General features: G+C 39.2%; 2 protein-coding genes across 2 annotated transcripts; both read right to left on the bottom strand.

Moving 5' to 3' along the window:
• Positions 1 to 219: 219 nt before the first annotated feature.
• LOC111006103 (hemerythrin HHE cation-binding domain protein) lies at positions 220 to 4,204 on the bottom strand. The gene is made up of 3 exons (XM_022277852.2): positions 3,201 to 4,204; positions 1,807 to 1,961; positions 220 to 736 (listed from the first exon to the last, which is right to left on the bottom strand). The coding sequence occupies exons 1-3, from the start codon at positions 3,796 to 3,798 to the stop codon at positions 476 to 478; spliced, it is 1,014 nt and encodes a 337-aa protein (XP_022133544.2). The 5' UTR covers positions 3,799 to 4,204; the 3' UTR covers positions 220 to 475.
• A 1,681-nt stretch (positions 4,205 to 5,885) lies between these two features.
• VAMP727 (vesicle-associated membrane protein 727) lies at positions 5,886 to 9,639 on the bottom strand. The gene is made up of 6 exons (XM_022278581.2): positions 9,481 to 9,639; positions 8,421 to 8,667; positions 8,139 to 8,337; positions 7,931 to 8,051; positions 6,277 to 6,339; positions 5,886 to 6,184 (listed from the first exon to the last, which is right to left on the bottom strand). The coding sequence occupies exons 2-6, from the start codon at positions 8,608 to 8,610 to the stop codon at positions 6,041 to 6,043; spliced, it is 717 nt and encodes a 238-aa protein (XP_022134273.1). The 5' UTR covers positions 8,611 to 8,667; positions 9,481 to 9,639; the 3' UTR covers positions 5,886 to 6,040.
• Positions 9,640 to 13,472: the final 3,833 nt, after the last annotated feature.

The following is a 13,472-nucleotide window of genomic DNA, read 5'->3' as shown; positions in this document are numbered from 1 at the left end:
ATCATCCATTTGAAATTGATACTTTAGAAAAAAAAAAGTATAAAAATCACAAATTATCCGGTGTACTTCGAATCCAAATCTATCATTTTGGATTATTAACTCGATCATCGAAGTCATAACAAAGCACAAACATCCATATCGAACTAACTCATTGACACTCATTCTTGTTTTAAAATATGATTTTGATGCTAATTACATATGTCAACAAAACAACAATGGTCAATTATAAGTTCCAAAGCCTACAATCACAAACATTAAATTTTCTTCATTTCTGTGGCACATACACTTGAATCAGGACTAATCACTGTGCTAAAAAAATATGCAATAAATGACACTATACTTCATCTCCAAACCAAAACAAAATGCCAAAGAAAGAACAGCCCATTATGACCTATTGACACATGAAGGATGTTGCCAATCCAATCCTAGAAGAGAAAAAAGAAAAGAAAATAGAAATCTATATACATCTTTGATCTTAGGCAACAGTCATCTGGAGCATTAAGCCGAAGCTAGCGCGGTTTTTATCGCAGCTGCTCGTAACCAGATCCAAATACTGCAGAGCTTCCTGAGGGAGAAGACCTTCAAGAAAGAAATTTAGTAAATGTGAATGTGTTTGTTTCATCACATCCAGGAGCTGCTCTAACATGTTCTCCTGCTGCTCTTTGGTCAGTTCTACAGCCTCAAGCAAAGGTAATAGTTTTTTCTCTTCATCCATGAAGTGGTGCTTACAGTGTTCCTGCCCCCCAAGAAGTAAAAAGAAATCAAGTTACACCCACGCACCTCCATAATTGCTATTGATGGATGGATCATGGAGCAGGCATTCTTAGCGTGCAATAAAGAAAATAACTGCTTGGCTATGAAAGATGAGAGAGACTGTGGAGTGTGCGATCATGCATGGTCAACTGTGCATCAAAAACTTGGCAATTAAATGTGATTTGAAAGGTAAACGGTTAGTTCCATGGTGTGGTCAGTGTGTCATGTGGGCACAGAATGATCTTTGATGCTCTGCAGTTCACATGGGTTAGACAGTTATCTGTGTTCCCCACTTTGTCCCTATAAGCTTGAATAGAACTTGTGGTGATGAGTGTTATTTGTGTCATTCTACCTTATATTATGCTTGAGAATGACGTATAAGTGTTTCTATGAAAAGCCTAAAGTACTTAAAAAGTGTTTGTGAGAAAGCACTCGGAGTACTTTGTCCACTCAAAAACACTTTTAATGAGTGTAAAACCAGACCAGACGTTAAAGATATTAGTACTTCTAAATATACTCGACCATAATGACCATCATGGGTGGCTCATTGGTCCAAATGAGCTAAGGTAAATTGAGAACAAATGGGTTCAAACCCATTTATGGCCACCTACTCTTGTAAATTGTGAATTAATTCCTATGTGTTACCCAACACCAAATGTTGTAGAGTCAGACGTCCTGTGAGATTAGTCGAGGTGCACCTAGGATGGCTCGGACATTCACGGATATCAAAAAGACAGAAACTCAACCCTAATGTCTTATGAGTGTTTTGACAAAAAGATGCAAAGTGGGAGTGAGAGGATTTAAATCTAGACAAAAAAAGATCTTACATCAACTAGAATTTGTCAATTGAGTCGTAAAAATAAGAATCAACCATCCAGTATTTTCTTGTTTTGGAGATCCACTGTCTTCTTTCATCTAATTTTTCTCTGTGGTCTCTATACATTTTCCCTGGAATCTTAAGCATAAGGTCCTACGAACCGATCTGGGTCAAGATTTTAATTCCCAAGGATTTTATACAGATGAGGATTATAGAAGGCTTGAGAGTGGAGTTACCTGCAACAACTTGAGCCGTTTGGAAAGGTTGGAGAGTGCTTCTTGGCAAACGAAACTTCCCAAGTCTAAAACGACAGTGGATTTAATGTCTTCTTTGATGCCATTCATGATGGGTAGATCTCTTGCATGCTCCTCATTTGAAGCTTTACATAATCCTGCAGATTATCACATCCAGCAACTAATCCCTTCATCTTTACTCATGAATGTAATATCAAATACGAAAAATTATAAATTTTACAGTCAATTTGGGCACTGTTTGAATAAATCCCACCTCAAAAAATCCATCATGAGATTGTACTTCTCCACCCCAATCTCAATTTCCACATTCACCCATAATGTCTTTTCTACACACACATAAAGTAATTTTTTTCTACGTGTAATTTATATCAAAAAGGTTTTATAGACTTACTCATATGCATATTAAGATTTATACAAATAAATTATGAATTAAATAAAGAAAATAGCCCCAGTGTAGTAATTTATCATCCGACCAAGGTAACAAATTCTCCTAAAATGACAATAAGACACTAAGAAAGAAATGCTCAATTCTAGAGGAGAAGTTTGATGTTTATTCTATTTTGAACGTTAAATTTGCAAACATTTTATTTCATAATTTCTGAATTTTGTATTAGAAAAAATTTTAGATTTTTTTATAAATCATAAATAAACCTCATTAATACTCTTTTTGTTATTAACCTAATAAGTAGATGTTGGACACAGGTTCGATTTAGGATATCATTTCATGGATCTTGAAACAAATCAAACATTTTGTCGGTTTATATTAAATTGACAAGACGATGAAAAAAAATTTCTATATAATTTAGGGGCTACAAGAATAAATATAAAAATTCATAGACTAAAATAAAACTTTACCTTTATTTCTTTAAAATAAAAAATTAGTAGCAATATATTTGATTAATTCTCATCTATGTGTTGAAATTAAATTATTATTTAAAAAAAATATCATCTATGGGTTGTCTTCTAGTTGTTCTCCCCGGTTCCCCCTCATGTGGTTTGTTTTTAAAATAACAGAAACAACTTTTCCTTTAAACATGTGAATAGTTACACCGTTCCATATAATTAGGGTAAAGCTGCCAAACAACCTATTTAATTACACAAAATTTTAAAAAAAAAATCTTGAAACAAGAAAGGCTAGTGAAGTTTATCACTAGTTTTTTTTTTTTAATGGTAATAAGTAATTTATCACTAAATTAGGTCTGAATTCACGAATCATCTCATTTTTCTGGTTCTGGTTTGATAAATCTAAAACAGCCATTTCCTTAATCAGCAACGTTTTTCAAAATATTGTATTGCAAATTTAAATCACAAATACTTAATTTGTCCAAGTCTCTATTCGGTGTAACGCAGAGCAGAATAAGAACAATGGAACTTACCTCGATCAGCCATCTCCAAGATCGGGAAGAGGACTTTCTCCTCCATCTGAGCGTGCTCCAGCATCACTTCCAGCAGCTGAGAGTAACTCCTCCCGAACTTCCTCAGCTCCATCCTCGGCGTCCCCACCGCCGGATCAACGGCCGTTCTCCCTCCACGAGCAGCCAGATCCTTCGCCCATCTCAGTAGCCTCTCCACATGCCACAATACGCTCTTGTGCTGCAGCGCCGCCACACTCACCGCAACCAACGGCGTCGTTTGATCGCCATCGTCACGGCGGCTCGGCAGTACCAGCGGCGGATGAGGAAATCTACTGTCGATGAACCGGAGCAACCTTTCGCGTGAACCGGAAACGGACTCGGACCCGATTCGGATGACCGGCGCGTCGGAGCCGAAATGCGGAGTCTCGGAAGGGACGAAGCTGAGTTTCACGGACTTGTAGAGCAGCGCGAATCGGATATAGCAGGTTAGGGCACTATTCGGAGGGCCGGAAAGCCGTACGATCGGATTCGGAGCCGCAGAATCGCCGCAGCCTCTGATGAACTCCTGAGGCACAATCTCCGCCGTCGATTTCTTCGAACTCGCAATGCAATTTCCCATAGCGAAAAACTCCGTCGGAAATTCCAAAATGGCACAAAAACAGAGTGGAAAACAGAATCAGAAGGAACAAAATACAGAGCGGATGGAAAAAGGCGTAGGCGTCGGTTCAGTTAGGGAAGAATCGGCGTGAGAGAGAGAGAGAAAGCGAATAAGGAATGTGGATGAGTGTATAAAAAGCAGGAAGAAGAATAAATCCAACAACAACAACAACGCGCGAAAGGAAAAAGCAAGATGGAATAATAAACAATGAAGCTAAGAGGAGAAACCAGGCGGTTGTGGAGGTGCGGCGGCGACGGCGGCGGTGGTTGCTTGTAACGAAAGGGAATTCGGTTGAGGGGAAAATGGGAGGGGATTGGGATTGGGATATAATGAGGGCGTTGATATTAAAGGAAGTTTGCTTGGTGAAATGGACAGCCCACGCTCCTTTGTTCTTTTGATTCCATTCTTTCCTTTTTTTTTTTTCTTTTTCTCCTAAATTAATGGATAACGTACTAACTAGTCACCTATCACTATATCCCTTTCAAATACTTCACACTCATCTTTATATATTTATTATTCAATATATGTAGGACCCGCATTTGAGAGCTCGTTTGTTAGACATAGGTGTCAATTAGAGTTAAGTTCATGTTGGCAAGAAATTTAAACATTTGACAATTATTTATGTTTATTGTTTATCATTTTAAAAAGAAAAAAAAAGTCTCAAGATTTTATAGACATCTGGGAGACGACGAATTTCTTGTTTTTTGTTTCGTTTCCAATTTATTCCAAAGCATAAATAAAAATATTGTGTTTATCATTCTTGAATCAATGAGTGTTGGGAGCCACTTTATTTTATTTTATTTTATTAAAAACGAAAAAACAAAAACGAAAAATATGAAGGTTGAAGCTAGCAGGAGACTATGAAAGCAAATTTCCTCATTCTCTAAAGATTGGTTTAAGCTCTCATCTCCATATTTATTGTACTGTGCAAAATCTCAAACATCAATCATTAAAATATCACTTTTATCGATATTTGAGGGAAAAAAATAATATTTTGTCAATCTCAAAAATATAATTGGTATTTATAATTTGATATTGTTTTTTTAATAAGAAATAATCTAGAATCAGCCAATTGTTTGAAATTAAATTCAAATGTGTGACACGACTCACGAAATCAATTTGGCTAAATTAAAAATATATATATCCTTACAAAAGTTTTAATACTACCTTAAACATTTATCAAACATTTCAAAAAACTGGTAAATAATAATAATAAATAAATAATTCATCAAACTCACAAAGCAAAGGGTCATTTCGTTCCCAATGTTTCAAGAATAATATTGAAACATTTAAAACGATAAAAGTATTTCTTTTTTTTTAAGAAAAGATAAAGTTAGAGGTATTTTTTATAATCTAGTCATTCAATTTTCTTAAATAAACGAAATGGTAGTTCCAATATTAAAAAAATATATATTGAAATGTCATTGTCAATTTGATTTAATCCTGTTGCATAGTCGTGGAACAGCTGCTTAGTGAGAGATTCAAATTTTAAATTATTTTTAAATATGAGAAAATAATTTAATAGTTCTAATGATGAAGAAAGTTTTGGAAAAACGTGGACTAGCCGTTAATATGTTAGTTTGCAATTGAGTATAGAGACCGCTCCATGGTTCAAATGATGCAATCTGTCATGTTTTTTAAATCCACTCCATTATATTTCCCTTATAAAACACAAAAACAAAAACAAAAACGACGACAAAAAAACTAGTAAATAGAAAAAAGAAAAAGAAAGAAGAAGGCTACTCATTCTACAGTTTCAACAAATGTCAATTATTACTGAACTAAGTTCAACCTAACAAGTTGAAGAAGATTATGACAGAGTAAATTTAATATTCAAAATATTAATCTCCACATATTTTGCAGGTAAGAATAAGATATAAGGAATGATCCACGACTCATCCATTCTAATACGATTTGGACGATTTTTTCATTAGTAACAGTGGAAACAAATTGAGCATTATCTAAAGAGTGTAAGGTTATTTCACTATTATCTAAAGAGTGTAAGGTTATTTCACTTTTAACACAGATTCTTCGATACACAAGAGACAGAAGAAACCCAACAAATAAATTTTAACTGGTAGGTAATATAGAATGCTAATTACAAGTTAGAACAAGAGGCGTATTATATAGATTTGGTGCCAGTTTCCAAACATAGCCATTACCCAAGTGAAAAAACACTCATCTGCTACTAACTTTACCAAATTCAACATTTGAAACCTCCGCATGCAATAAACCAAATTATGATGATCATGACCAAGATTCCTCCCCCAACCATCAGCTTCATCTGTAAGCTCTGCAGCCACATTTTTCGCCGAAGTTGCCTCCCTTGTCGATGAAAGTTATCGGCCTAAGTTCAAACAGAGATCCCAACGATAAACAGATTAGATAGATCACTTCCCATTCAGAGTTCTCAACAGACAGGCAGATTAAATGAGGTACCTGAAATTGTAGATTTTCTGTCTTGTCTACCAGAAGCTCAATCCGCTCTCCGCGGTCTAGAACCTACACGAGGGACAGGCAATTGCTATCATATCTGTTTAGAATAGCTCAGAAAGATAAGTTATAGAGTTCCGAAGCCCCCAATTTGCCTGTCCTTGGTACTCAGAACTTAGCGGCTAGGGCAGAACTAACTGGAAGAAAATTCTTCTAATTTTCAGTTTCTTTCCAAAAGGAATTTCTTAGCATCTCTCTCTCTCTCTTCTTATTTATAGGAAAAAAATACAAATACATAGAGTAGTTATTACTCAAAGTGTACAAAAAGGATGGTCTACTTTTTTTCTTGCTAAACCCAAGCAAGATCTCAATTCGGTGGTGACTTTAATGGTGTCACTCAACAATTGCCTTTACTTTTCTCAAAAATTTAAAAAAAATGACAACTGAAGTTTAATATTATGAGAATGTGGAAGACCAAAGTACTGATTCACCAATTCCAGACCATTTAAAATGTGGAATAGTATGCAAGGACTGATGAGGCATTACCCAACCCAAAACCACAAGGATTTTAAGAAATTCCAATCATAGTGAGAGGCTAGTAACAAAATAACCTATTACCAAGAGAGCTCCTTAAAGAAATATAAAAAGTGAATTGTCAATAGTCTCGTCTTAAAAAGGTCTAGCATCCCTTAGCCGCCAAGGTCTGAAAAGGATTCTCTATTACATACATGTAACTTACTCGGCAGGTCAGCACACACAGGATTTTTTGTATGTATTCAAAAACTTGCAAGCTCAAAGTAGGAAAGCAATAACAATAAAATGTAAAATCCTATCAAATTGACACTTTATGGTGTCTTCGACAAGGCCAGTTATGCTTCATTGCGCAAAATCATCACAATGCATTCCAATTTCATTCTTCCATTACTTTGAGTTACTTATTGGTTATGAACACAAAATAAACAAGATGAAGCAAAAAAGAGACCTCTAGGGCTTGTGCCTTATGTAATATTCAGGTTTTCACAACTGATTTTGTACATGGAGTCACAGACCATTGGGCCTAGCCAAAGACTTCATATATATGTACGTGCATGTGTGTGAGAAAAACATATGATGGTGTTTAATTTACAAATAAAATATTTGACTAATGAAATTCCGCTTCTTTCCAAAATAACTAGACTACTATCAAATTATTTTCAAACAATTATTCAACTGGTCCAGCAGAAAGTCTGGTTCTTCATAAACAAGCAAGCAACACACTAATGTAATTTTTTTTTATTCATTTCCTCGCAAGTCGCAACATAATTACTACTCCTAACTGCGGTACTTAAAGAGATAAAATAATTTGTTCAGTACTCATGGCTAGCATATTATTACTTGGCTGTCTACCAACAATGAAGCCACATGTGACAAGAATATGCCCAGACACAATGTTAATGTGATTTTATACAATTTGCCAAGATGACATGGAAAAGGAGGAAGAATTAGAGTGCATAAAGTGAGATTTTCTAAAATGCTTTAATCTCTGTCTCCGTATCTTTTCATTATGCACAACTGTGAAAAAAAACAAATAGATGAAAAACATATATATTATATACAGACAAAATCTCGATACAAAATCTTTAGCAGGAATTGTGTGATTTTATAAAACAAGAGGTCTAACCTTTTCGATGTTGTCCATCATAATGCCTTTCACTTCTGTTATTTGAGCCTTCAGCTTGGAAAGTTTACTCATTTCTTCTGGATGGCTCATGCAATATTGCATGTGCTCCTTAAGCCTTGGCCTATCATGAAAATTAAATTAGAAGTTGTTAGGTCAAATGTATGACATAGAACTCTAACATTGTTCATAAACATGGCCATGGGCATACCCAAATTCTCGGTCAAGAGTGTATGCAACACTGAATCGATCCAGAAATAAATCATCGTCATCTTCATCATCTGCAAGTGGGTGAGGGTTCTCATCCTTGATACTTGAACCATAACGCTGCTTAAAGTCATCTTTCACACGGTCAAGAAATACAAATGGCACATTCCTTCCAACTGATTCATCCGCAACAGCCAGAAAAACTGCAAATCCATCAAACACCTTCAGCCACAAGTGTTGATGAAGTCTAAGAAAGTATATTATCAAAGTTGAGAAAACACAATACCAAATCCACTATCAAGAAGGAAGTTGAATGTGTGCCCATCACATGAGTATGTGCATTTGCTGCTATTAGAAGGCAATTTCTGCAAGCATTGAACGGCTATGGTACTAAAATTCCCTGAGAATGATGTGTGTTCCGCTAAAACAACAGTTCCTTTAGCAACAAAGCTATATATCAGGCCTTTCTGACTCATCTCCCACTGTTTTCCGTGAAGAATCAAATTAGTAGCACACCGAACTGCAGGAGTAACCTACAAACATTTTAAATGGATAGTGTCAATTGAATTTTTTCTCAACCCGGAGGAAGGAAACATAGGAAAACTCACTAATATCTTAGTTAACAACACAATATGAGGCTACCCTTTTTATTGCCTTTATTCAATTCTCATCCAATTTGTTACTGGGCTCATTGGGACTTTTATGTTTGTTATTCAAAATTCCTAGGTCTTAGTCGAATGATGTCCAGCTAAGTTAATTCCTATTTTTCGGGAAGTTATCGTACTACCGGTCCATAAAAATTGAGCCAAAACTAATAAAGGAGGGAACGGTAAGTAAATTTCTTGCTTGTAAGATTGGTCTATCGAAGAACTAGGAGCTTTTTTTTTTTTTTATCACTAGCAGTAAGGTTCGAATCCAACACAATAACTAATTTATACAAATGGCAACACCCAATACGTAATTGCATCAAACATCAAACTGTAGACGATAAACCCCAAGTACCTTCAGGCAATTAATGAACCCTTGACAAAGGTGTAGAGAAGTAAACTCCGAATCCCAACGAAACCACAAATTTCAAATCAGCCCGATTGCACAAAACGACTTCAAGCTTACGCAAAGAAGAAAACGAAAACGAAGAAGATCAAACAAATGCAAATTCACAGCGTTTCTTACAACTCATGCAACGATTCTCGCTCTGAACCCGAATTAGAAGTTCTTAAGGAACAGTTCGCGAAACAAATCAAACCCTTAAACAGAATCATCCAGAAATCGACGAAGAAAACACAATTAAATTCCACGATCCAATCAGAAAGTACGAAACAGAGGACAACGGAGAAATTGCGAACCTTAAACTTGAAATCTCTAGTCAACTTCACGCACGATGCAAGCTAAAAGATCGATCAGTTTGAAGAACACATAAAATTGGCAAACAGACGGGTAATTTATAGGGAACCCAAACCTCAATCAGTTAACCTTCCGTCTCCTTCCAGGAACAAGTCTCTGAGATGTGTTTAAATACTCACAGTTTCCAGCTTATATTTTTATTTTTATAAATTTAAATATTATATTTTGATTTATAAAATTTTATTAGTTTAGTTTTTTGTAATTTAATTTAATTTTAATTAAAAAATCTGATATATCTAACTCTAAACCATTAATTAGTGCTAGTTAATAATTAGTTAAATATTTAACATATTTTAATCATTAAAAAAACTACAATATTTTAACTTCTAAACTTTCAAAAATTATAACTTTTCGAATTTTCAATAAAAAAAATCATTTTGATGATTGCTAATAGGAATAGTATAGTTTAATTAGACATCAAAATTAAATATTTTGAATTGATTTTCACTGCAAGATTTGATCAATTTTAATTGTGTGTTAGTACTCCAAAAAAAAAATTGGTGTGTGTTAAATTTAGTTAGAAAAATACTATTAAGTAAATGGCTAAATTATGTAGAAAATGTCAATTTGTTTATAATTTTACAAAAATGATATATTTGGAATTTTACATTTTTTTTCCTCATAATTACATTCATATGTTTTTTTGGAATTTCAAGTATTTAACCATCCAACAACTTGCTCAAGTCCGAATTCTCATATCCTTTCCCTCGGCAACAACCAACTGAACGACCAATTTATATCTCTATCTGTTTGGGGAAGAGAATACCTTGGACGGTCCCGAGATTACCGGGTGTAACCGTTGCGAGATTAGCAGGACTACCACCCATAAGTAGAGGACCTCACTCCACGATCAGGTACGATGATTTCTGACCTCGAACTAAACTGGGAATCCGACCTATACTGACTTGATCGTCGGAGTGCTCACCTTTTTGTGCAGGTCCGCCCAAGTATTCAGATCGGTCCGGAGGCCGAGTTCGAGCTGCAATCTGAAATACACTGTTGTGCATATCCTTGCATAAACATTTTGCGCCGTCTGTGGGGACGACAATCTAAGTCATCCCAATTCTTTTAAACCAACACGCAAGCGAAAATGGTTCAATCCGCAAACTCGACCAATACGGCAGATCGAAGAACCCTAGCTGCCAGCGATGCCCACCAGAGGGAGGTCGGAGCAGCAGTGGTAGAGGGGCAAGATCACGACGGCCTAGCAACAGAACCCCTCCGCAGGTCGGCACGAATCACCGCGCCTGTTCTACCACCTGCGCACCCCCAAGGACATCCAAGGCCACCCGTGGCCGAGGTGGAACCTCTAAGAAGGGCGTCCGGGGTCCAGCCCCGGCCCCGACAAGTGAGAACTTGGACGCACTCCAGAGAGAAATGGAGGCAATGCGCACAAAAATGCGGTCCATGGAGGAAATGTATAACGAAATGATATTAGCTGCAGGCGTAGGGTCCCGATCTGAGAACCGAGTGACGCGCACTGGCATACGCGAGCAAAGGGGTTCCCACCTCGGCCCAGTCGAGGAGGAACATCCCGAAGACAACGAGAGTGAGGGACACTCGCCAGAGAGGAGACCTCCGTGAACACCTCAACAGAAAGAGAGGCTCATCTCTCCGAAAAGGACAGTCACCATCCCGCTCACACAGGAGCTCCAACCAGCAGGCTGAATCCTCTCGCAACCCAGCAACTCCTGCAGGAGTGATTACAAGGGAGGAGTTCGACCATCTGAGGGGTCAGCTCGACGCTCAGGTGGAGGCCTTAAAGGCCAAATGTGAGCAGAAAGAAGGTCCACTGAACGATGGCGACTTGGGAGAATCGTCCTTCACCTCGGACGTTTTGGAAGCACCGATCCCTCCGAAGTTCAAAGCTCCTACCGTGAAACCTTATGATGGGTCGAATGACCCCAAGGATTATGTTGAGGTCTTTGAAGGCCTCATGGATTTCCAAGCGGCATCAGACGCAATCAAATGTCGCGCCTTTCGGATCGCGCTTACTGGCAGCGCGCGATTGTGGTATCGGAGACTGCCAGCCAAGTCGATCTCGACCTACTCTCAGCTGAGAAGGGAGTTCCTCGCCCCGTTCTCTTCTCGGCATTATGACAAAAAGACAGCAACCCATCTCGCCACCATCAGACAGAAGGAGGGTGAGACGCTACGAGAATATGTCACCAGATTCCAGGAGGAGCAATTGAAGGTCGCACACTGCTCCGATGACTCGGCCATGTGCTATTTTCTCACCGGTCTAGCCGACGAAGCCCTCACGGTGAAACTTGGAGAGGAGGCCCCGGCCACCTTCGCCGAGGTGCTTCAGAAGGCGAAGAAAGTCATCGATGGACAGGAGCTCCTCCGAACCAAAACCGGCCGACCAAAACGAAAGATCGGCCGGGGCAGAAGTGGAAAAGATATAGAAAAGGCAGATCCCAAGTCCAAGGACAAGGGATCCTTTTCCAGCGGCCGAGCTAAGTATCGAAGGGCGGAAAACGTACCTATCAGGAGCCGACCTTACGAACGCTTCACCCCGACCACGATTCCAATTTCCGAGATCCTAACGAACATCGAGGAGTCTGGAATGGAAAAACTACTCAAACGTTCTGAGAAGCTTCGGGGAGCCCTGGAGAGGCGCAGCAAGGACAAGTATTGCCGCATCCATCGGGAGCACGGCCATAACACGTCGGACTGCTGGGAGTTGAAGCGCCAAATTGAGGATCTAATTCAAGATGGCTACTTCAAGAAATTTGTGGGAAAGCCCAAGACCAGCTCGACAGAGAAAAAGGAAGAGCGGAAGCGTTCGAGGACGCCGCCCCGGCGCACTGACCGACCTACGGTCATCAATACTATTTTCGGAGGGCCAAGCGGGGGTCAGTCCGGACATAAAAGAAAGGAGTTAGCTCGTGCAGCCAGGCGCGAGATGTGCATCATTAGGGAGTAGAGGCCGACCTGCCCAATCACCTTCGACGGTGCAAACTTGGAGGAGGTCCACCTGCCCCACAATGATGCACTTGTGATCGCTCCTTTGATTGATCATGTGGTGGTCAGGAGGGTGCTGGTAGACGGAGGCGCATCTGCTAATATCCTGTCCTTACCGACCTACCTCGCCCTGGGATGGACGAGGTCGCAATTGAAGAAAAGTCTGACACCGCTGGTTGGGTTCTCTGGAGAATCGGTCATCCCAGAGGGTTGCATCGACTTGCCGGTCACGCTTGGGCAGGACCAAACTCAGGTCACCCAAATGGCCGAGTTCGTGGTAATTGACGGTAGATCGGCTTATAACGCCATCTTTGGGAGACCCATCATCCACTCATTTCGGGCCATTCCCTCAACACTTCATCAAGTTTTGAAGTATTCCACCCCCTATGGCGAGGGCACGATCCGAGGAGAACAGACCGCTTCGAGGGAGTGCTATGCCTCCGCGCTCAAAGGCTCATCGGTCTGCACCATCGAAACTCTCGCCAGTGGGGATGGGACGCTCGAGTTCGAGGCCGACCTGTCGATGAGGGAGTTTGCCGCACCCACTGAGAAGCTCGAGCTTGTTCCTCTGCTTAGTCCCGAGAAACAAGTAAGCATAGGAACCAAGCTGGGGGCCACCGACAGAGAGAAGCTGATCCACTTCCTCATATCCAACTCGGACGTCTTTGCGTGGTCTTACGAGGACATGTCTGGCATTGACCCAAAGATTATGACGCATCGCCTCAGCATAGATCCATCATTCCGACCTGTAAAGCAAAAAAGAAGACCTATAAACAAGGAGAGGAGTGATGTAATTGTTGAGGAAGTTAGCAAACTTTTGAAGGCTGAATACATAAGAGAAATTTCGTATCCCGAGTGGCTCTCCAATGTTGTATTAGTTAAAAAAATCTAATGGAAAGTGGAGAATGTGCGTAGATTTTACGAACTTAAATAAGGCATGCCCGAAAGATTGCTTCCCACTGCCGAG

Source organism: Momordica charantia (genome assembly GCF_013281855.1).
Source record: "Momordica charantia cultivar OHB3-1 chromosome 4 unlocalized genomic scaffold, Mcharantia_2.0 BLBB01000004.1, whole genome shotgun sequence".
Lineage (NCBI taxonomy): Eukaryota > Viridiplantae > Streptophyta > Magnoliopsida > Cucurbitales > Cucurbitaceae > Momordica > Momordica charantia.
This window is presented reverse-complemented; position numbering and strand designations above follow the sequence as displayed.